The sequence below is a fragment of the Triticum aestivum genome, chromosome 7B (assembly GCF_018294505.1).
Source record: "Triticum aestivum cultivar Chinese Spring chromosome 7B, IWGSC CS RefSeq v2.1, whole genome shotgun sequence".
Taxonomy (NCBI): Eukaryota; Viridiplantae; Streptophyta; class Magnoliopsida; order Poales; family Poaceae; genus Triticum; species Triticum aestivum.
In genome coordinates this window covers 727,313,568-727,338,235 of record NC_057813.1, presented here as the reverse complement: position 1 = coordinate 727,338,235, position 24,668 = coordinate 727,313,568, and the positions used below count along the sequence as shown (strand labels likewise).

The 24,668-nt window shown below is 46.0% G+C and overlaps 1 protein-coding gene across 16 annotated transcripts; it reads right to left on the bottom strand.

Moving 5' to 3' along the window:
* Positions 1 to 3,773: 3,773 nt before the first annotated feature.
* LOC123159779 (uncharacterized) lies at positions 3,774 to 21,952 on the bottom strand. 16 transcript variants are annotated; one of them, XM_044577591.1, is made up of 19 exons: positions 21,796 to 21,948; positions 20,917 to 21,406; positions 16,342 to 16,423; positions 16,061 to 16,212; positions 15,697 to 15,961; positions 15,018 to 15,243; positions 14,745 to 14,916; positions 14,506 to 14,679; positions 13,788 to 14,066; positions 11,973 to 11,993; positions 11,824 to 11,888; positions 11,413 to 11,467; positions 10,240 to 10,282; positions 9,812 to 10,155; positions 9,572 to 9,706; positions 9,345 to 9,493; positions 4,414 to 4,479; positions 4,260 to 4,280; positions 3,774 to 4,174 (listed from the first exon to the last, which is right to left on the bottom strand). In XM_044577591.1, the coding sequence occupies exons 2-19, from the start codon at positions 21,040 to 21,042 to the stop codon at positions 4,078 to 4,080; spliced, it is 2,472 nt and encodes an 823-aa protein (XP_044433526.1). In that variant the 5' UTR covers positions 21,043 to 21,406; positions 21,796 to 21,948; the 3' UTR covers positions 3,774 to 4,077. The 16 variants fall into 16 exon arrangements, with proteins under 16 accessions (XP_044433526.1, XP_044433529.1, XP_044433535.1 ...); XM_044577594.1 differs by having other exon boundaries at positions 11,973 to 11,996; positions 15,697 to 15,922; positions 21,796 to 21,947; XM_044577600.1 differs by lacking the exon at positions 21,796 to 21,948 and having other exon boundaries at positions 11,973 to 11,996; positions 20,917 to 20,974; positions 21,071 to 21,352.
* Between the last annotated feature and the right edge of the window lie 2,716 nt (positions 21,953 to 24,668).

Sequence of the window (24,668 nt, the reverse complement as noted above, 5' to 3'; positions counted from 1 at the left end):
GTGTAAGGTCGGTCCGGGCCGCTTCATCCCACAATACCGCTGAAGAAAAATAAGACTAGTAGTGGCAAGAAAGTTGACAACATCTACGCCCACAACAGATTTGTGTTCTACTCGTGCAATAGAGAACTACACATAGACTTAGCTCATGATGCCACTGTTGGGGAACGTTGCATAAAATAAAAAAATTCCTACGTTCACCAAGATCAATCTACGAGTTCATCTAGCAACGAGAGAGAGGAGTGCATCTACATACCCTTGTAGATCGCGAGCGGAAGCATCCAAGAGAACGAGGTTGAGGGAGTCGTACTCGTCGTGATCCAAATCACCGGAGAGCCTAGCGCCGAACGGATGGCACCTCCGCGTTCAACACACGTACGGTCTGCGTGACGTCTCCTCCTTCTTGATCCAGCAAGGGGGGAGGAGATGTTGATGAAGATCCAGTAGCACGACAGCGTGGTGTTGGATGCAGCAAGGATCCGGCAGGGCTTCGCCAAGCGACTACGGGAGGGAGAGGTGTAGCAAGGGGGAAGGGAGGCGCCAGGTGTCAGGGTGCGGCTGTCCTCCCACCCCCTCTTTATATAGGGACCCCAGGAGGGGCGGCCCTAGGAGATGGGATCTCCTAGGGGGGGCGGCGGCCAAGGGGGGAAACTTGCCCCCCAAGGCAAGTGGAGGCGCCCCCTCCCCTAGGGTTCCCAACCCTAGGTGTAGAGGGGGGCCCAGGGGGGCGCACCAGCCCACCAGGGGCTGGTTCCCCTCCCACTTCAGCCCATAGGGCCCTCCGGGATAGGTGGCCCCACCCGGTGGACCCCCGGGACCCTTCCCGTGGTCCCGGTACAATACCGGTGAACCCCAAAACTTTCCCGATGGCCGAAACTTCACTTCCCATATATAATTTTTTTACCTCCGGACCATTCCGGAACTCCTCGTGACATCCGGGATCTCATCCGAGACTCCGAACAACTTCCGGTTTGCTGCATACTCATATCTCTACAACCCTAGCGTCACCGAACCTTAAGTGTGTAGACCCTACGGGTTCGGGAGACACGTTGACATGACTGAGACGGCTCTCCGGTCAATAACCAACAGTGGGATCTGGATACCCATGTTGGCTCCCACATGCTCCTCGATGATCTCATCGGATGAACCACGATGTCAAGGATTCAAGCAACCCCGTATATAATTCCCTTTGTCAATCGGTATGTTACTTGCCCGAGATTCGATCGTCGGTATCCCAATACCTCGTTCAATCTCGTTACCGGCAAGTCACTTTACTCGTACCGTAATGCATGATCCCGTTACCAGACACTTGGTCACTTTGAGCTCATTATGATGATGCATTACCGAGTGGGCCCAGTGATACCTCTCCGTAATACGGAGTGACAAATCCCAGTCTCGATCCGTGTCAACCCAACAGACACTTTCGGAGATACCCGTAGTATACCTTTATAGTCACCCAGTTACGTTGTGACGTTTGGTACACCCAAAGCACTCCTACGACATCCGGGAGTTACACAATCTCATGGTCTAAGGAAAAGATACTTGACATTGGAAAAGATCTAGCAAAACGAACTACACGATCTTGTGCTATGCTTAGGAAATGGTCTTGTCCATCACATCATTCTCCTAATGATGTGATCCCGTTATCAATGACATCCAATGTCCATAGTCAGGAAACCATGACTATCTGTTGATCAACGAGCTAGTCAACTAGAGGGTCACTAGGGACACGTTGTGGTCTATGTATTCACACGTGTATTACGATTTCCGGATAATACAATTATAGCATGAATAAAAGACAATTATCACGAAAAAGGAAATATAATAATAATCCTTTTATTATTGCCTCTAGGGCATATTTCCAACACTTTCCAACGGGGATACAAAAAAAAGGACCCCAATTACATGTCGAGGGTGGACTTGAAATTAGGACAAAAATTTGTCGGGGTCCAGTTGCGAGTCCAGAGTGAAACTGCAACTGGGAAAAAGGTTGGGCTCCAATTGCGACACGAGGGTGGACTTGTAACTCTAACAAAAAAAAGATCAGACCCCCAGTTGGGAGTTGAGGGTGGACTTGTAAGTGGGACCAAAAATCAGGTCTCAGTTATGAGTCGGGGGGGGGGGGTTGCAACAAGGACAAAAAGGTTGGGCCCCAATTGTGAGTGGAGGGCGGACTTGCAACAAGAAAAAAAGGTTGGGCTCTAGCTGCGAGTCACCGGTGGACTTGCAATTGGGATAAAAAAGTTCAGGTCCCAGTTGCGACTCGAGGGTGAACTTGCAACTGGGGAAAAAGGAAGATCGGGCCCCAGTTGCGAGTCGAGTGTGAACTTGCAACTGGGATAAAAAAGGTCGGGTCCTAATTACGAGTTGAGGGTGGACATGCAACTGAGACAAACAAGGTTCAAGCCCTAGTAGTTAGTCCAGGGCGGACAAAAACGAGACAAAACATGCCTAGGCGAACAACAATATACGCAATAAACAAACAACAACAAGCGAGGCAAAAGATAGATCATTTGCATGAAAATTTTGAGAACTAAATCAAAGGTGAATATAAAATAGACTTATAAATTTTGAAAAATCATGGATTTTAAAATGACAAAAAAAAGAAAACAAAAAAATAAAAGAAGAGGAGAAGCCCTAATAATGCAACCCAAAATGATTAAGCAAGCAAGCAGCGAGCGAGGGCTCTCGACTTTGAACACATAGCAAGCAGCGTGCAGAGGAGAAGCCCTAATAATGCAACCACAAGACGCGACTTGACGAATGGTAAAAACATAAGAAAAGGCCGACCTCGCCGGCCTGACAGCCGTGAGAACGTGGTGCGAACAATCACGCGGCAGGCACATCACATGTGCAGGGCTTTTAAAGACAAAAAAAAAATCAACAGCCCTGGACTTAGATGTGAGATAATATGTTACATCTAAACGTGAAATAACAATCCCGAAAAATTATACCAGACTACACGGAACGAGAGGGAGTAATAAGTTTGATTTTTTTTTCCTAGATAAAAGGTGCGCGAGGTGGTCTGTCGGCAGAACATCGAATATGAACCGTTCGATTGACTGGCAGACCACGGGATCATTATGGGCTCTTAGATTTCACTTAATCAAATGTATCCGAGGGTTTTGATTACCCGGTGTACACTTTATGATGTGTCTTTAGAGGAATTCATGTTTGCTTTTTTAATAGTAATGTAGATTCACAAGTTTATATATATGAACAAGTTGCCTGGAAAAAAAAATCAGAAAGTCGTCTATCCATCAAAAAATGCAAGTCGCCTTGAGAATAAGGAAAGAAAGGATGAAGTGTGGGTCTTATCCAATAAAATGGGGAGAAAGGAGATGTGCGCGCTAAATAAATTACGCTAATGATTCTGGCAATGCTGTGTGGCGGATAAAAGAGAGAAAAAGTGACTACCATGACAATTGAATTTGCAAGCATCGATAATAACACAAAGGAATTAATACCCAGGGAGGTGAGAGTGCTAAAACGGGCCCTTTAGCGAGATATTTGGTGGCCCCGTCCAATTCCAAAAATTGCTCTGACTTTCAAAAAATGCCCCATTTGAAAATTATGCCCATTAGATGGAGGAATTAGTCAATTTGGCTTTCCTACACTTTGATTTATTCATGGATGACGTGACTAGAACTATCATATAAAGATCATACCCAAAGAGTATTGTAGTGTAGCATGGTTCTTAATATATCACTGATATACATGTCTGCTAGAACTTGGTGTGTGTGCTTCCCTGCCACCGTCGAGTGATAACATTAAAATGTTGTCATGCCATGCTAGTGGATCTTTTGATAAACACATCAATTACATTTCCAGTTGCAACGCACGAGCATATGCCCTAGTAATTATAAATCAAAGGAAGCAGCAGCAAACTAGCATGGGTCATGCGTAGCCGCTAGCTGCTGCTGTGGGGAAGCATTACACGGCGTCGGAAGTACAGTAGCAGCAGATACATACATAGTATGATTAATTAATGAACGTGTGCCATATCACTAATGTATCCAACCAAATGCACAACGGCCGCAGATCATATTGAGGGTAAATGAGGGGATTTCTGTTGCTGCCCTAGCTAGCAACTGCTTCTTCAGCTTCCACAATAGCATCCGGCTCTTCGTCAAGGATCTCCATCGTGAATAGCGCCGACTCGTTTCCCATCACAACCCTGGTTGGCAAAGAATATGTGGTTTACAGGTTTCACATCATAAGAAATTGAATGGCTCGAACACAAGAAGAATGGATGGAGCTACCTTAGCTCTCGAGAACAAACTCTATAAATGAAAAAGAAAATTATATATGTTATTTTATTAGGCAGGCAAAAAAGCCAACATGAACAAGATAAATACTCCCTAGCTATTATCACTAAGTGGCCTTGTATAAGTAGACAGAGGGAGTTTTGATTACCTTCCTAGCGGCGTCAAACATGTGAGACCATTAGCACCTCCCTCGGTGGTAAGTTGTCTCTTGTACCTGTATATGAAGTAGTCCATTACTAATTGTTCTATGAATGTTACATATCTTCTGTTAAAGTTGTGTCGGATATTATTGTACAAGTTAGGTTACAGTTGAACTTGGAGTCGTATGGTGTGTAGACAGTATACGGAGTCGTGTCCAAGTAGGACACTGGTATCCTAGATCTCTCATATATAGCGGGCTAGACACACGATGTAACCTATGCCAACATAATAGCATGGGCACGCGGGGGAACTGGCGGCGTGTGCCGGCGCCCGGGCGACCTGGGTACGGTATTGTAGCGGTGTCATGGGAAGGAGCACCCGTAGTCATGCCCCGGGGATGTAGCCATATCGGTGAACCTCGATAACAAATCTCGGAGTCGTGCTTGTTTGATTGCTTGATCCTCGGTAGATCGACGGTGGCCTCGGATTTATTCTGACATCTTCTATATCTAAATAGCCCTCTCTAACTATTTCTCTCAAGATGCAAGCATGTCACATCATCGCACAATATGCATAAGAAAAAACCCACCCTCAGAAGTCACAATCATATATGTGCTTTTGCTTAGCGACAATTCATAGTGTGCAAATTTGAGCATCTTTTCACAATCATTTCTAAAAAGCAAAGCAACAAAAGACTGAGAGTTGGACGTGTCACCAATGTCTTTCCTCTGTCCGCTTTTGCTTAGCGACAATTCATAGTGTGTAAATTTGAGCATCTTTTCAATATTTTCTTATAACCTATTTACTTTTGAATCTTTTTAAAAGAATTTTGAGAGTAGTTCCTTTCTTTTGTTTATTCTGGTTATATGCCCATCTGCGCTGCCCCCTGCTTCCGGCGCTCCGGCGCTGCTCCCGGTGCCTTCACCCATGCAGCCTACGGGCGTCCTTCCATCAACCCTTTGCACGCCACAGCGCTCTTCCCCTGTGCACCAGGCGACTGGCGTCAACCCTTTGTATGCCACGACGCTCTTCTTCTCCACTGGGTGTTCACCCTGGAACATTCCCTTGTCGTGTCTTGTCGTCATTGCCGGCGCATCAGGTATATGGCACACCTCACCTTCTCCATCTTCGTCACCTCAGGCGTCTGTCACAACGACCGCAGTCGGGCATCTAGATTGTCATCCCTCATCAGAAGGAGACTGGCCAGGAGCTAGCAACGTGTACCTTTGGAGGCATCCCCTACCCAACCAACTAACGAAGTTCACTTCAGCAGCAGGGTAAGAACCCAACACGATGCCGACGACAACTAGGCAAGTGAGGCGCTTCAGGACGGACTCCACAATATTTATACTTTTTTGATAGGGACTGTGTGTCTAAGGCTGAGAGTTTATGGGTTTCTCTTGGAGTCTTGGTAGTGACGCTAAAGAGATAGCTTCTTCCATTATAATGACTTAAAGTATGCAGAGATAGATAGGGTCATAATTATCTTATAAAAAAACTGCGTCCATGATACCCAATGAGGATGATCGTCTACTTTGAGGAAGAGATTGTGGTGATGATTTCTCAATGGATAATGAGAACCCGGACGAAGTGGAAGTCTGCAAGGTCACAACCCAATCATTTAACTCAAGAATATTTGTTAACTTGGACTATTTGTTTCATTGGATTAGTTCTGCATTCAAAGTATTTGTTAGTTTGGATTATTTGATATTTTCTAATAATTCTTTGTATTTTGATTATTTGTTAGTTTAAATAAGCTAAATCAGGCTTGTAATATTGTTGAATTGTTTGATGTTGAACCGTGGAAAGTTTGGATTATTTTATGCCAAATGGGAGTTGGAATAGAGCGTACATGCAACTCGATAGAACAAATACAAAAAAATATAAAAATGGAGGTTGCCCTTTTGGGGAATCTGAGTTTGCCCGATTGTTTAACAAAGAACTACCATAATTCGATAAACCCTAACGATGAGCTACCACTTTGATTTTTTTTAAACCTATCACTCTATGACTATTTTTCCTTTTTTGCAAAAAACTATCATGTCAGAAAGGTGCCTGATTTGGCTCGTTTAAACCCGTTTATGATACGCTGGGCTCACCCGTCAGGTCTGAAAAAGTCAACATCATTACTTTGACCGTTAACATGTAGTGCCCACATGCCAGTTTCATCTCCTTCCTCTAAAATTCACAGGGAATATCTAGGTCAATGCTAAGTCCTCCAGGCATCCTTCCTTGCCGTGCCCCTCCTTCTTCCTTCTCCCTCCCATCTCTCACTCTCTTCTTCTTCCACCTTCTCCAATGCGACCTCGCCTCCGCCATCATGGACGCCACCCGTCCGGATCTGCCCGTCAGCCTCGTTGGTCCCCTTCCGCCGCTCCTCATCGCCCATCTCTGGTCACCATCATGGATCCTCTCTTTCCAACCTTGAGGCTCGCCGGTCACCTCTTTACCATGGGGAGCAAAGCAGGGGAGCTGCACCACAAATCACGCCTCCTCCCATCCATGCAGCCAAAGAAGATCCACAACGGGCCAAGCTAGCACACAACTATTGTGCTAGCTTGGCCGGTGCATGGATCCGCATGGCCGTCGTTGTTGATCCCACCCTCGCTCGACGGCGGTAGTTGCCTGCCATGGCAAAGGATGGTGAGGTGGGTGGGCTAGATGAAAGAGGAGACTTGGGGATTTTATAGACTCATATGTGGGTCCCACATGTCATAACACCCAACTTGTCGGTCAAATAGACAGTGTTGACTTATGGTACCACGTCGGCCCTAACAAGTGGGCCATTCCTGTTATAAACATGTTTAAATGAGCTAAATCAGTCATTTTTTTGACATGGTAGGTTTTTTGGCAAAAAATTAGTCATAGAGTGGTACATTTTGAATATTTCTATAAAGTGGTAGCTTATCGTTAGGGTTGATTGAATTGTGGCATTTTTTTGTTAAACACTTGAGTTTGCCCATTGGCTCAACGGCCTCCAGAAAATTATGGAGTTCACTCCAAAGGCGTTCAGAGGCGGCACGGCGAAAGTCCGGGCGCATGGTGCATCCAGCCAGTGGTCACCTTACTGCCAACAAAAACATTTACACCATGTGGTTGGGTCTTGGTAGGGAAACAAACGCGCTTGAATTTTCATGACCGTAATGCAGGCCTCCTTCATGGAAGCATGCAAAAAAGCCTAGCTTAAAATCTACTATTAGTGTGCTATTAGTGAAATATTGTAATTGATTTATATAGCGAGTCATTGATCAGCATGCTATAGCGCGCTATTTTTTCAGTGCCTATCCCACAGTTGCAACTTAGCGTGCGAGGATAGAGAAAACATTTTCTTCTATGACAAAAATGAGGAGATGCTCTAGAGCTACATGGAACAGGTAGTTGACGATGTTTTATAAAATGGCCAGATAAAATGCGGAGATGAAGGGGGTGATCCATAGTCGGCAAAGACCATGCCGGCAAGGCAAGGGCGAGGGGGAGAAAGACACTCTGGAATGGAAGGAAGCAAGGATGTGGTTCTGGAAGAATTTACATGGGGTGTCCTGGACCCGCAAGATGGCGCCGCATTCCTCGGGGAAGAGACCGTCATGTGCAAGAGCGCTGCAATGGCTGGAAAGCACAACACCAGCAATGGAGGGAGGGTGCTAACGACGGTTATGCTATCGAGGGTGGTGCGAAGGGCAATGCTAGAGGAGTCTGGTCCGGTGTTGGCGATCAACGAGTAGCTCATGGGTTAGATCAGGTTGCCCGCATTGGAATTTACAGACAGGCTAACCCTTGTGGCAACTATTTGATCGCACACTCAAACTGCATCAAGTAATCTATTTTTCTGTGTGTAACTATTGTTTTTCAATGGCTTCTATGTGTAGACTGCTGACACGTAAGCATGTGCCAGGTAAGTAGTTGTTGAAACACTATAGATGATTGCTCTAGGTTGAGTAGACAGTTAATGATTGCTTCAAGTTCCAACTTACAAATAACCATATGAGTTTGATACAAGTTAAACTTCATGGCTATGAATGGGTAAGCACTGATATTTTTTTTATCTGGTTAACTACAACTAGGTCATTAAATTTTAGTCCAATAAATAAAGTTACATATGTATACAAAACCTATTGGAACGACCTATGGAGCCTGATTGATTGTACCCTTTCCCCTTTTATTTTTCTGTCTTTTTCGTTTAGCTTTATGCATTTTGTGCTTTGTAAAACCATTCCTGTTCACTCCTAGCTACAGTAATGAAAAGTTGCACCGTCAGCATTTTCATCAATTAAATAAATAAATAGTTTCTAGTATCTTGTGAACTTTTGGAATGGAGGCACTAATTGATTGGTACCGCCTTTGCTTTTTTTTAGCGACAAAAGTGCAAACCCAATTTGGGGTTTGTTTATGGGTTTATATGGGAGATGGTGTCTGTTAGTTTATAACCTCTACTGAAAGAAAGTATTATTATGCAGTTTTCCTGATTGATCCATAAGCTTTGATCTTCAGTGTGGGCTTTAAGATGGTGGGAAGATGCATCATTGGGGATCTACTGCCATTTTTGCACCTTAAGAATTTTTTATTGCTGTGAAAGTTCTGTTACAAAGTACCAAAATTCTGTGATTACAACTTAATTGCAAGACTATCTTTTCAATGGTGCAACAATTTGTAGTTTTTTAGATGTGACCAGCGTTCCAAATAGGAAATGGCCATAGCATCATTCAACTGTTAAATTGAATGTGCTTTATATAATTGCAAGAGTTACTACATCATCATCACCTTATGGTACATTATCCTAAGCTGAGTTTTGAAGAAACTTGTTGTTCCCATAATCTATTTGGTTGGTTTATATTAGTCAAGATATGTCTTGCACTTGCAAGATTACTAGCTTAGGCAAACCTCATAAATTGGTGCGAACTAGGCGTCTGTTGTACATTTAGTAGCATGATAGGTAATTACCTGAAATGTGTGCCCCACAAATGAATAGTGCCATCTCTTGTGCCTATAATTAAAACTGGAAGACTGGGATGGGAAACAACAGAAATAACGGACGACTTGAACTCTCCAAATATTTGAACACATGCTTTTGTCTGCATGTCCCATATCTGCTTTGAAAAGGAAATATAGTATCAACAATTCATATATGTGAGTACTATATTAATGTATGTTTCAATGAAATAGCAGACCATGGCAAACTTGTCACTAGATCCAGTAATCAAATACTGCTTATTATCATCAGTTGTGAAGAACTCAACACAGTTCACTTTGGCTGAATGACCATCCAGAATATATTTAGGCTTGAGTGAATCAAGATTCCAAAGCTGAACACAAAGTATAGAAGTTGATCAACATCCAGTACAAATACACATATCTTCCTTTTGCCAAAATTTAGGATAGAGGAAATATGACAGGAGAGGAATACAAACCTTTACAGTCATATCATTTGAAGTACTAGCAAATTCATTGGGGTCCTTCGGGTTAAATGCAAGTTGCAATTCCATGTTAAAATACGATAGTTTCTCAAACTTTTTGACGCACTCCCAGTTCCTATCCCAGTCCCAAAGTTGTATGTACCCACTACATGATGACAACACATACGGTTGGGTTGGATGAACGGCCAGTGAGTCGATACCGATTAAGTATCTCTTAACACGAAAACTCGTGATTTTCTGCACCTCCGGTTTATAGCTATACACATAGATTTTGCCACTCCCAGCCCCTAACCCAACAATAAACCATTGCTTTCTTTCAATAAATTTAATATTATCAACTGCAGCAAGAAGGATAATCTTATTAGCATATCAGTGTATATATGATGGAAGTAACTTATGCTAGAAAATGGTAGAGAGCATGCCTGGGGCGTCAACATCTTCGATTTTAACCAAACACACTGATTTCTGTCGGTAAATACAGATGGATTATTTGTTAGTCCAATGCAAAAAAAAATTAGTATGCACCATACGTTTGTCAATACAAATTAAGCTTCATGTAATAGCCCTTTACGTTTTTCCCACGGTAATTCAGAATGTGTGATTGGCCATCAGAACCGCTTATGGCCTGGATAACCCATGTCCGCATTAATCTAATGAGGTCCTAATAGATGTGTGCTACAACCATATATACATTGTCTCCACCTACAAAGCATACTTCTTCCTGGGTTTGTTCCTAATCCATCATTTAAAGTGGGAGTGGGAGAGGAGGGTGTGTAACCCTCTTCGGTTTGGTACATTTTCAAAGGGATGATGGGGGTCCAAGGATCACCCCTTATGGAAACAGGCAGAAAAAGAGATATGTTATATAATGTAACTAAGTTTTGTAATATCTTGGCTGAAGCTTTACTCCTGCTAAGGCACAGCGTAGGTAATTTTAGGCACTGCACGGCATGAAAATAATATATTGTTCGGGCCTCTATAGTTTTCCGGACAAAAAATGACGCGACACTTCGACCAGCAGGTATTGAGAAAATAAATTGGTTCAAATAGAGTTAAGTACACACTGTAAAAGTTTATTTCATGACGTACCCGGCAATGCCAAAATATTTTATTATATACTAATGATCAAATGTTTGTGCAGCGGCTCACTAGGAGTACAATGTTGGTTGTACAAATCAGTAGAGGCTGTCACCTCAAGTGAGTACTACTTGGCCACTCTGGGTGCTTTCTTAATTCTGTGAGACCAATTTCCTAATGAGAGCATCGTTCATCGAGTTGTATACCATTCACACAAATGTAATAAGCAAGCGCATGCATTAGTCTCACAGAGGTTAAGAGGACGCTCAGGGTTACCAACAAGTGTGGTTAGATAACCCCCCAGACGATTTAATTGGTGCTCTGTCCGGTGATTCTGCCACGCAAAGTTAATGGAAAACGAGCATTCCATGTCAAAAGAAGAGGCTGGCACATGCAGAACACAGTAATTTACTTTCTTTCCTTCAGACAATGTGAGAGAACTCTTCTGCGACTTCTGCATCTGAAGATGCACATGACCCAAATTATTTCATAGTAAATATAAGAAGACGGTAATTTACCTGCATGATATAATCACATATATCAATATATCCATTTTCGTGGCCTGTTGCAATCCTGGGTGATGAGGAGAAAAAAATCAACCCAGGATCTTCAAGTTCTATTAATGCATTAATGTCAAGAAAGATGTTTGAATATTACAGGGATCTTCTATTTCTAAGTTGAGAAAGAAATTCTTTTAGTTAGTTGACAATCTTGATTTTTTTTATTCATATTGCAAAAAATGATAGCCACAAAGTTCTACAAATATGCAATTTGATAGGCGCACATTTCTACAAAGTTACAAATAAGTTTTCGTGCAAGTCTTGGTTTCATCATGTGAAATTCGGTTGACTTAGAAATAAAGATTCCTTAGACAACTAATGTTAAAAGGTTGAATATTATAATGCCCAAACTATATGCTAGGCACGCACCATGACTCTGTCTGATTTATGTCTAGTGAAATCATGCGCTCTTTAGGGACCTCCCTAGATATGATCTGAAAAGACAAAATTCTGGTCAGCATTTTAGATACCAAATTAACGTTAGAGGATCAGTTGAGTGAGAGAACAAAAGTCCGTACCTGTGTTAAAGTAGGGATTGCCTGCTGCATTGATGGTAGTGCATGAAATTGCAAGAGAAACAAAGGGAATTAATCAGCGGATGTCAACTCGTTGTTGAAGCAAGATTACGTCAAAAAATATGAACCCAAATGTGATTGCTACCTTACTCATCAGATCAGGAAAGAAAAAAAACGAAGAGAAGCAATCAGCGGATATATTTATCTTCCATTGGTTCCATCTGTTCATTTCCACAACATGTATTCAGTATTCTAATCTGTTCTCCGACAACCTAAAGACCTGTTCTCATCTGCTGATTCATGCATGTGCTCGGTTCTTCTATTTACTTGCATTGTACCTCTCATTCTTTTTTTTATTTCTACCTCTCATTCTTTTTTTATTTCATTCCAATAATATTCTATTATTATTTAACTCGAGGCGCCTGCACGGGTGAATCCCTAGCCGCTGACATGAGTCTCCTCTCCTCCATCCACCCCGCTGCTGCCGGAGGAAGCTGACGGGCAAAGCTGGCTCGGTAGATGGCGGTGGCGGGCTTTCTTCCTCTCCCATTGACGGGACCTCCATCCTAGCATGGTGTGCGGCCCTAGACGACACACGTTCGGCGAAGCTCAAAAACCGGGTTAGCGTCCCCAGAGCTTCTTCGAAGAGGCATGGTTGCGGCGGCTGCGAGGGTAGCGTGGCGGTTGCCTGTGGATCTGTGTAGTGGTGGTGTGGCTGGTGGCTCTGGATCTCGGCGGCCCTCCACTAGATCTGAAGGCTAGATCCTCTCCCCTATGCATCGTCTCTCCTACTGCACTAGGTGGTCTGCAGTCTCGTTTGATGGAATGTGCTGGCGGGTGCTGGTGGAGGTGGCATGGGACCGAAGGAAACTTGTGTCAGCTCGCTCGTCCTGGCTTGCGACGACCAAGATCGTAGATTTCCTCCTTGCAGGTGTCATCGAGGTCCTTCCCCTCCACCTCGACCCCATGCCCGTATGAAGATCTAGAAACCCATCGGATTGGGCGACGACGATATCATGTGTGGCGTTCCCTTCTTGGAGGTGCCACCTGGGGTGTTCGGGTGCTCAGCTAGAGGAACTGCGGACGGACGGGATGGGACCAGTGATAATAGGTGGGGTTCAAGAACGTGGAGCGGCGTGGGATCTACTACATTGACAATGGTGAGTCTCAATGGCATGGGGATGCGGAGTCTCGGCAATGGACGCATATTCATGGACGCGTGCAAGATGGTCGAGATACTTGGCGTCGTGGTGGCATCGACGACAGAAGGGTCTGTCAAGGTCAATGCATTTATTAATCAGGAAAACGAGATGGTGGAAGATGGCGGCGGCAGATTCTATAGCGTGCGCATGCAGTGCACGCTGAGAGTCTGCTTCACCGTTTGATGCTCTTTGCAAGCTGACGGGCAGCTTGGTGAGGCCACCAGACTTTATGGTGTGTACTAGTGCGAGGTCAGGATACATCATCAACCTTGTAGGTAGGGTGATAGTTTTTCGCAAGGAAGGTGGCTTTGGGTTAGTTCATGTATTCATTGTGTAAGGCCTTGTTGAATAATTTAATGAAGATAACTGTTTGCATCGCTCGATGCAGAGGCAGGGGGTTATCCTCCTTTTCGAAAAACATGGTACCATTTAGTCTTTCTTGATTATCCAGTCCAAATCTTTAATCATTTAGAAAGAATAACTCAGTTTTTCAATTATCTGGTTGTAGTAAAATGCAGAAAAAGTTCCATTGTCGTAGACTGGTTAAGTGGACAAAGGTTTGCAAGTCAGATTTCATTGTCAGTGACCTTTTCTTTGCGAGGGTCAGTAAGCTTACCACAATGGTTGTGTCCCTTGTTGGTTGTGGCTTACAGGATGCCTTCGCTGCCCACCACTTCACCATCTCATTTATTTTGTTTGATTCTGGCAAAGGTGTGTGTAACAAACCCTCCACCGATTTCGCATTGGCCACCACTTTACTATCTGTCTCTTTGTTTAACATGTCGTTAGTTATACTCCGGTTCTGGGATGTGAGATCGTTACTCACAGTAGTGTTCAGGGCCTGCAGCATGTCCTTGCACTGCATGTCCGACAGCGGCTCGTAGTCTGCCACCATCTGCCTCACACATTATACATATATACACACCAAAGTACACAGCTAGTTAAAAAATTGAATTAATAAATTTAAGACTCACAGAACTAAGTTTCTCTTTACTGATTATTGTTTCATAAATCTTGGACTTCACTTTCATATAATAAAAAGGATAAGAAGCATAAGACAGTTGGGTTTACGTATCACATGATTTTTGTAGTGTAAATAATTTTATGGTGCTAAATGAGAACCATGATATTAATACTCCTTTCGTCCCAAATTAAGTGTTGCTGATTTAGTACAAAGTTATACTAAATCAACACTTAGTACAAAGTTGTACTAAATCAACAACATTTATTTTGGGACGGAGGAGTGTTATTTTGGCATATTATGTTCCTTCATAGACATTTAAACCGTGAGCTATGACATGATATATTGACGATATGTAAGTATGTAATCGTACCTTGTCTAATCCATTAAGCATTTCGAGTATATCCTTTGCAGTAGGTCTTTTCTCCATGCTAGGGTGCACACATTCAAGCGCTATACCAATACATTGTCTTACTTGTCGGACAGATGTTTCTGTTGATTTATAGTCTGGTGTGGACATGAGTTTGTTCCTCCAGCTAAGGTGCACCTATGCATTTGCAATAATTAGCTCAAGGATGGTCTACATGCAAATGTAGATTAATTCTGACTTACTTTTTCTGTGAATTGCTGGAGTGATGCTGCAGCACTGTGGGGATTATCTTGCTGGAAATCTGGATAGTCCCTATGACCTGTAATTATCTCTATAACTATGACACCCATACTGAAGATATCTGCCTTGTTTGACACTACACCTCGGATTAAGTATTCTGGCGCCATATATCCACTGCAACAGTATATACAGTAAGAAGTGCAAACATAAACAAAGAGATGTAAAGTAGCTGAGGGAAGGGGAAAAAAATCATAGGTGCAAGACCCGTAGCTAACCATGTTCCAGCACGATTATCCGTGATAATTTGTGATTCTTGCTCTCCAAAGATCCTTGATAAACCAAAATCCGCGATTTTTGCTGTCATGGTAGAGTCTATCAATATATTTTCTGGCTTTAGGTCCAGATGAACGATATGGCATTCATCATGAAGGAAATGCATGCCACTGCAAATCCCCTTGATTATGTCGTATCTCATATTCCACTCAAGGCCCAAAGATTCATCTGTAGAAATAGACAAAGAAAAGAAAAGAACTTTAAACCTATTGAGCAATTAATTACACTTGTGGTACTGTAATGACTTGCATTTTTGGGAGGCATGTGGCATGCGTCAGCACCACCTAAGTTTAAGTACTCTCCAAATTCATAATGAGTGCTTTGTTACTTCCTATAAAAAAGATTCCTATATAGTTTTCTGTAAAAAAAGGGTTGGGGGGGGGGGGGGGGGTGGGGAACCTAGTTTCTTCAATCTAGCTATTCGTCTCACTACATGTCTTTGCACACACGTGTGTCTACGCGCACCGTAGCAGTAACATCTTTGTGTGTGGAACCATTCTTAGACCAGAAGCTAACAGAATTTTTTTTCCAAAGCATAGCCGACACAATACACTTTTAATCTGTGTTCGAACGAAGTAAACTTCATAATGAAAAATAGAGTGTAATGTTCCCTAACCATACCAGAAATATGTTTCTTGAGGCTTTTGTTGGATATGTACTCGAAGCAGAGCAACCTTTTTGGAATTTCAGCAAAAACATGCTTCCCACTTCCACTTGGTCTCTCAATTGCTTCCCATCTTGACTCAGCGCAGTAACCTTTAAGCTGCACTATGTTTTGGTGTTTGATCCCCATAAGATAACTGACCTCATTCTGAAACGTCTCCTCTTTTAATCGCATTTCAAACAGCTTCTTGACAGCGATGATTTTCCCAGTCCGGAGAACTCCCTGTGTTGTAAGTTAAATATGTCTTTTCATAGCACGTACATGTATCTTTGACTATGTACTGCTGGCAACAATTGACAAGTGAATTAAAAGAGGTCATACCTTGTAAACTATTCCATACCCGCCTTCGCCAAGTTTCGACTCTGTGGAGAAGTCACATGTGATATCTTGCAAAAAATCAAGTGGAAGAAACATTGGTGGTGCATTTGGATCCTGTAGCTTCTTCTCCAATTCACCATGTGCACTCGCCATTTCTGTCTAAACAAGGAACTATATGAGAGGGCATTTGTGTGGAAGACCGCATGTGTGGTTGTGTCCCGTTTGTGCATATATGGTGGTGGGGATGGAGGGGGGTGTGGTGTGGGGAGGAAATGGAGCACTACCTGCAGTCGCTGCCGGATGCAAAAAGAATCCGTTTGTCGAACTGAGACGGCAATAGGTTAGTGCAGGATTCAAACAGAAGGGCTGAGAACAGAAAAAGAGAAATAATTAATGAACTAGAACCAAAATGAACTGAAGATTACAATATAAATTTATACATGGACACGACTATTAAATTAGAACTTCTGATCATGGATTATAACTTTTAACGATAAATGGTTTCGCCGATACATCCAGCTCCCTGGGGCTGCAGCACAGATAAGCCTAAAAGAAAAATAATAAGAAGAAAGAGAAATAAATGCCGACACCGGCAGATCAACGAAGAAAGGAAGACCGGCAACCGCTGCACCCTCTGATGAAGTACCACCACGTTCCCAGCATCCTGAAGCACCGCACCCCAAGCAACACCTTCAAGAAGGAATGCGACGATGCCGCCGCTGTTGCCTGAACAAGTTCTAGGGTTTCCCCTGGTACGCGAGGGATAGTGGGGAAGGGGTATACCCGATGCCCCTCAGGAAGGTCCGACGGCGCCCACAGGTGTCATAGCATCGGTGCGGCCAGGCCGACAGGGGTTTCTCCCGACCCACAACCACCACCACCACCCCAGGCATTTCGAAATGCACCCCCCCTCATCTATCCACCAACTTGTGCCACCACGACTACCGGTCAGCCCTCACCGCCTCAATGGAGCTGTCAACACGAGACCTGGAGAGGGAGAGGAGACACCGGCCACGGGAGCGACCACAACACGGCCCGAGGGAGGGGATAGCCTCCACCGCCGCAGCGGAGCCAGCCGAACGCTGTGACGAGGACTTGTCGGGCCTCGACGGCACGGACGGGCCCACTTGGACTCGGACAGACCTGTTACCACACTACAGCTCGCCGACCAACGAAGTCCTCACCGCCCAAGACCGCCGCCACCACGCCACCACCAGGGAATGTTGCCGCCGAACACCGAGCCACCGACCCGCCCCAACCCAGATGGGGCCCAAATGCGCCCAGATCTGGGCTGGGTGGGCCCCGCCAGCAACATCGCCATCGCGCCGCCCCACGGCCAACGGCCGCACTGTCGCGTCGAGAGCCACTGGGCCCGTGGCACCACCACCACTGACGGGCCGCATTGATGCCCGCAGCTGAGCGCCGCCACTAGCCACCACCGTCCGAGAAGGGGGTGCCGCACACCGGGAAAGGCAGGCCCGCCGCCGCCAGCACCATGCGGCCGAGGCCCAGCGGCGCTCAATGGCGGCGGGATGGGGCAGGGGCGATGGACGAGAGCTGGAGAGAAGCGGGGAAGAGGCCCCCTGTCGCCTCGCTCGGGGAGGTGACGCGGTGGTACGAGGAAGGGAGGGGAGGGGGGAGGGGTAGGGAAGTGTGGGAGGGGTAGCGACAATGTCAGGCTCCGGTCGTGGCATCGGCTCCGTGCGGGGGAGCCGGCGGCGGCGGCGAGGAAACCGGGTTTCTGATCGGAGAGTTAGAAGGAGAGGTTTATATGTGAACCAGTCACCGGGATACATCAAGCAGAAGAGCACGAGGTACTGAAGTTACACAAAGTCTTGTACGGGCTATGGCAAGGTCGTTTCTGGTCTGAGTTCCGAAACAAATGGTCTACAAGCCCGTAACTAGAAGATAACTATAGCAGTGCTTGGACTTGGCAAAGTCACCTGGGAAGTGTTGTGTGTAATAAGCCGTGGCGACGAGCTTGTCACGTTGGGCGCGTGTATGGGCGCGCTAGGCGTGCTGGGCGCATCGGGTCCACGGCGGGTCGAGTGTGTGCGTGCGTGTGGTGTGCATGGGCGTGTCTGTGTGCTGGAACACCGTAGGTGTGAGTGTGTGTGTTGATCGTTGGCGAGCCACGCGGGGCGATCGGGCAGGTTCTGTTGATGCTCACCGCGAGAAGCGCGCGTGTGGGCACGGGCCAGAGCATGCAGGACGTGGGAAAGATCGCGGGCGAGTGGAGGCGTGAGTGCGCCCAGTTCACTGGCTCGGGGTATAAAGCCGCATGGTGGCGTTGTAACAGATGGACACTGTCGAGTTCGTGCTCGAGGAAAGGAAACACTACGGGAAACAGGTAATTTGCCGTCCGGAGGAGGCTTTGCCGTCAACTTTTTCTCGGGCCAGACGACAAAGACCAATTTTGCCGTTAGCTGCAGACGGCAAAGAAAGACTGACGGCAAAATAGGCTTTGCCGTCTTTCAAAAAAAATACAGACAGCAAACAATAAACTTTGTCGTCTGCCTACTATATAACAGACGGCAAAGTTCTTTGTCGTCTGTTATAGGCAGATGGCAAAGTTTGTTGTTTGCCGTCTGTATTTTTATTAACAGACGGCAAAGAGAAAACACACCACGCGGATCGATCACGCGGATGTATGACGTGGCAAGATCTAAAACGCAGATCCAATTCGACCGCATCCATCGGACCTAGCCGCACACCCACCCACGAGTCATGTGCCAGGTACCCACCAGTACCGGCCCCACCCACGTGCACGACCCGCCCCACCCACGCACTCGTCTCCTCTATCTCTCCTTCCCCCGTTCCCCGAGAGCTCCCTCGTCTCACCTCTCCCGAGCAGAAGCCTGCACGCCCAGTCCCGGCCCCATCGCCTGTCGCCCACGAGCAGATGCGCGACGCCGGCCTCATCTCCCTCGCCCCCGGAGCAGCTGCACACTGCCGGCCCCATCTCACGTCGCCGGCCCCGTCTCCCTCGGCCCCGGAGCAGCCGCACGCTGCCGGACCCGTCTCCCGTCGCCGGCCCCGTCTTCCTCACCCCCAGAGCAGCCGCCGGAGCAGGAGGCCACCGCAGCATCCTCCTCCTCGCCGCGGGGTCCTCCTCTTCCTCCCTGCCCGCGACCCCACGCCTCCTCCCCATCCCGATCTCCTCTGCTCGTCAACTGCCGCCGCCCTTCGATCCGCCCGCGCCGCAAGAGCTCGCCGTCGTGCGAGTAGGAGGCCGTCGCGGGATCCTCCTTCTCCGCCCCGCCACGGGATCCTCCTCCCTGACCGCGACCCCATGCATCCTCTTGATCTCGAGCTCCTCTGCTCGTCAATCATCGCGCCGCAGCTTCGTCAAGAGCTCGCCGGAGCTACCCTGCAGCACCCCTTTCTCCTTCCGTCTCCCCCGCCCTCCATCCGCCCCTCTGCCATGATAAAATCCGCTCAAGACCACCATCCGCCGCCTCGAGCTCGACGCTCACGCTCGGATCTAACCGCTGGCAAGGGCCAGTGCGTCCTTTTTTGTGAAATATTGTACTAGTTTTTACGTGTGCTGATTCGTTCATTTGTTGGTCATGTAAATGGGGAACTTCATATTGTAAATAGTGTATTTCTGTGTAAATATTGTGATGATGGATATATTGTGCAAATAGAATTTTCGAGTCTTGTAAAATCCATTCTGTTGTCTTGAACTGTAGATGGTGAAATCGCTGTAATTTTTTTTGCGTACGCCATCGAGCAACTACGACCTCCACTGGTGGTTCATTATTTTTAAATGAAATAATTTTCTTTGCCGTCTGGTGTGTATGAGGCAGACGGCAAAGAAAGAGTCTGGCTGACGCAAAGCTGCCTTTCTTTGCCGTATGCTATTATTTGGTTGACGGCAAAGCTGGAGTTTTGCTGACGGCAAAGATTTTGCCGTCTGCCCGATGAAATGCTGACGGCAAAGAACTCTTTGCCGACTTATCTTTGCCGTCTGACTTTGCCGTCTGCTGACTGACGGCAAAATCTTTGCCGTCTGTTTTTAGGCCTTTGCCGTCTGTAATCCACAGACGGCAAATTACATTATTCCTGTAGTGAAGGAGGCGTTTGTGCGCCGGAAAAGCTCATGTGTCCACCACTCTTCTGATCTTCTTCCTCTCTTTCGTTGGTTCGCGCCATGACGTCGGGTGAGAGAGAGCTCAGTGAGAGAGAGAGGAGAGCTAGAGCTAGGGTTTTGCGCCAACAGGAAAGGGTGAGACTTGGGCGCCACTGCGGGTCACTGATGTGGGTTGCACAAGATATGAGCTTCAGGAGAGAGGTGGAAGGGTCAAGAAGCGCCCCACCGCCGCCAGCCGGCTTGCTGTTGGACATATGTGAGAGATCAGTAGAGTACTACGCTACTACAGACAGCAAGAAATCGGGACAGCTGTCACGTTTGATGACTGCAAATCGCTGGAAGACCTATCATGGACGAGCAGAAACAGCAATGCAATCTTATGAAAAATAATTTACTCTCTAGTACTCCCTGCATAAAGAAATATAAGAGCGTTTAGATAACTAAAGTAATGATCTAAATGCTTTTATATTTGTTTGTAGAGGGAGTATTTATAATAGCTTAATCTATACAGCTCTTTTATCAGCTCTAGGTTCATCGTTCCACCAAGAGCTCCGTATACTCTGATTCCTTTGGCTTTTCTTTTGCACTAGATGCTACTCCATCCGTCCCATAATATAAAAATATTTTTAACACTATACTAGTGTAGAAAATGTTCTTATATTATAGGACGAAGGGAGTAGATACTTTGCTCCATACTTATCATAATAGTGGAAGTCTGTTCATTTTGGATCATATGGAAGGAAAAAAAAAGAGCTGAACCACCAACCTGGAGGGTATGCAGGGATGCAGCGCTTAGTGAAAAGTGGCTACTGGAAACAGAGGAACTGAAGCATAGCGTCCAGGTCGAAGAGAGGACTACTAAAATAAGGTTCATGGTTCCATGTGAAAGCATCTATCCCACTGAGAGTTGAAGCACTAACCTGGAAGATGTGTAGGAAATTTCTCAGAAAATTAGCATCCAAGTGGGCACGCCAGAGGGGCAAGAAGACGCTGGGTCTGGGTCAACCTAGCAGCTGTTCCACAGAAATATGACTGGGTCTGGTTAATTTGGCTCGAAACCAGAAATCCAGGTGCATGCATCCAAACCATGTGAACCAAATTGAGCGGTCCACATAGATATACAGGAGCCATCCCTCCCATCCACTCATTTCTCTCGTTTATCCTCTCGCTTGACTGTTCTCCCCAGATCCTTTCCTCGACGTCGCTTTTCCGTGCGCCGAGGGAATAACAGGTGGTACTTCATCTGATTTTCAGTTCTGTAAGTGGCGACATAGAATTCAGGATAAATTCACTCCCTCTCTACAAAAATAAAATATGAATTTGAGCCTAATTTTGACAATGAATTTGACTGATAAAATATGAGTTCTATGTCATAAAAGTTCGATTGAAAAAAAATCGAATCTGAATCCAATTGTATAATTTTTAGGACATATAACTCATATTCTGCTAGTCAAAAGTAGACTCAAAACACAAGGTCTGTATCAGGGCTGAAGCACTAACCTGGAAAATCTGTAGGGATCAAGAAAACCAAACAGAGAAGACTTCACATTTGGATTTGGGTTTGATTTAATACACGGCAGAGCAATTAAAGTAGTATACAAATCTGGAAAATGCCAAGGCGACGGGGCAGAGAACAGGGCGCTACCTGCCGCCGGAGAAGCTCGCGGTCGCGTGCGCCCGACGCCGGTGTCGCACGCTTGGCGGAGGGACACATACACACGGCGAGGTCGCACCGCATTGCTCCCCTCCGCCGTCGCCGGCGTCGGATTGGGGGATGAGGATGAAAAGGAAGCGACGCCTCGGGGTAGCACGAGAGCAGAGCAGGGCAATGGGCTCGGTGTGTTAAGCACGTGGGGTGAAATTGGCCCGACAACACCTGCAAGGCGAATCGGCCCTCACAGGATTCTGACTTTTTTTCCTGCAAGGATTACAATTTACAAACATGGCAAGGATCCCTAAAAGAAACATGGCAGGGCTCGAGTTTTTTTTTTTGAGATAACCCAAGCAAAAAAATAGGAGAAATCTAGCGTTGGATTCAGCCTTGTATATTTTGTACTGGATGAATGCGCCCAGGTGCGTGCAAAGATTTGTGTTGTATGAATATGTTGTCAAGCCTGTCCGATCTCAAGATTTTGAACGGTGCGAATTTTGTAAAATTTTACACTGTCAATATGCTTTCGAGCTCAAACAATATACCCCCTTCGTCTCAAAATAAGTGTGACCAGGGGTATCTAGTAGACGCAATTATATTACAAGAATGTGATGAAGCAATGTATGCAGCTGAGTACTATTACCCGTTTCCTCCCCTCGATCTTCACAGGTGAGCCCATGGATTCGCCCCCCCCCCCTCTTGACCCCCGCTCCGGCCGGCGGCGGCGGGGAGGGGAGTTCTAGTGCCTCAGACCATAGATAGGTTTTTTTCTTTCTTGTAGGGGCGGCATTTAGACGGATGGCGGCGCTTTTTTTCGAGTCAATCTTTTGGGCTCTGGTCCTCTTCAAATTTGTTCGTTGTGACGGATTAGATAGAGCTCCGGCGTAGATTCCTGCCAGCTCCTCGGGGTCGCTAGGTTAGGATTTCTTATTGTGCGTGCGCAATGGCGATATTTGGTGTCAGGTTCTTCATATCGATTCAAGGATTCAACGACGACGACTGCGGCTCTAGGGCGCGCGCTGGTCCTTAGCGGCACGAGCACAAAGACTTCTGGCCATCATCGAAAAGGTCAGATCGGCTACGGTATAGGAGCGGCAACAACAGCGCTTCGACGACTCGTTCTGACGGCGGCAGTGGTCGTTCGGTGGTCCATGGACCTCGATTTAATTTTTATTATGTTTAATGTGTTCTGTACTTCCGGTGAATCTTTATATTGATCTGATCCTTCTAGCCAGAAAAAAAACTAGCCTATAGAGTATAAACCAAGATATGAGAATTAAACATAAATATGTTGTACTGGATGAAAGCAAAAAATAGGAGAAATCTAGCGTTGGATTCAGCCTTGTATATTTTCTACTGGATGAATGCGCCCCGGTGCGTGCAAAGATTTGTGCTGTATGAATATGTTGTCAAGCCTGTCCGATCTCAAGATTTTGAACAGTGTGAATTTTGTAAAATTTTACACTGTCAATATGCTTTCGAGCTCAAACAATATACCCCCTCCGTTTCAAAATAAGTGTCTCAACTTTGTAGTAACTTTCAACTTTGTACAAACTTTAAAGTTACTACAAAGTTGAGACACTTATTTTGGGACCAGGGGTATCTAGTACACGCAATTAGATTACAAGAATGTGATGAAGCGCGAATCAACCTGTGGTTGAGTTGGTTAGATGGACAGTGGTATCCCCAACCCACCAGGGTTCAAATCCTGGTGCTCGCATTATTCCTGGATTTATTTCAGGATTTCCGGCGATGCGCTTTCAGTGGGAGGAGACGTTCCCGTCGACGACGGGGCGCCTACGGTGACTTCGTAAATCTCAAGATGATATGCCGGCTCAGTCTCTCGGAGGTGCTCATAGGGGTAGGGTGTGCGTGTGTGCGTTCATAGGGGTGAGTGTATGCGCGTGTATATGAGCGCTTGTGTCTGTACTGATGCTCAAAAAAAAAGAATGTGATGAAGCAATGTATGCAGCTGAGTACTATTACCTGTCAACTCGCACTTCCTGCAGGCAACAATAGCTTTTCTTTCCCTCTCGCAAGGCGGGTAGGGAAAATTTGCCTCCCCTTGTTCTTCACTGGTGAGCCCATGGATTTGCCCCCCCCCCCCCCGCCCGACCCCCGCTTCGGCGGCCGGCGGCGGGGAGGGGGTTCTAGTGCCTCAGACCGTAGATAGGTATTGTTTTTTTCATTGTAGGGGCGGCGTTTAAACGGATGACGGCGCTTCTTCTTCGAGTCAATCTTTTGGGCTCTGATCCTCCTCAAATTTGTTCGTTGTGACGGATTAGATAGAGCTTCGACGTAGATTCCTGCCAGCTCCTCAGGCTGGCCAGGTTAGGATTTCTCATTGTGCGTGCGCAACGGCGATATTTGGTGTCAGGTTCTTCTGATCGATTCAAGGATTCAACGACGACGACTGCGGCTCCAGGGCACTAGTCCTTAGCGGCACGGGCACAAAGACTTCTGGCCATCATCGACAAGGTCAGGCCGGCTACGGTATAGGAGCGGCGACAACAGCGCTTCGACGACTCGTTCTGACGGCGGCAGTGGTTGTTCGGTGGTCCATGGACCTCGATTTAATTTTTTTATGTTTGATGTGTTCTGTACTTCCGGTGAATCTTTATATTGATCTGATCCTTCTCGCCAAAACAAAAAACTAGCCTATAGAGTATAAACCAAGAGATGAGCAAGGAAGTCACAAACAAATATTTCAAAGGGGTCACTAAAATTACAATTTTTCGAAACAATAAAAAGGTCCATACTGGCCACATAAAGCTGCAGGAACTCAACCAAACGCTACCACACGTCCAACCTTCTTGCCACAGTGATGCACTCCGAGACCTCTCAAAAAGTTCAAGCATGCACCAAGC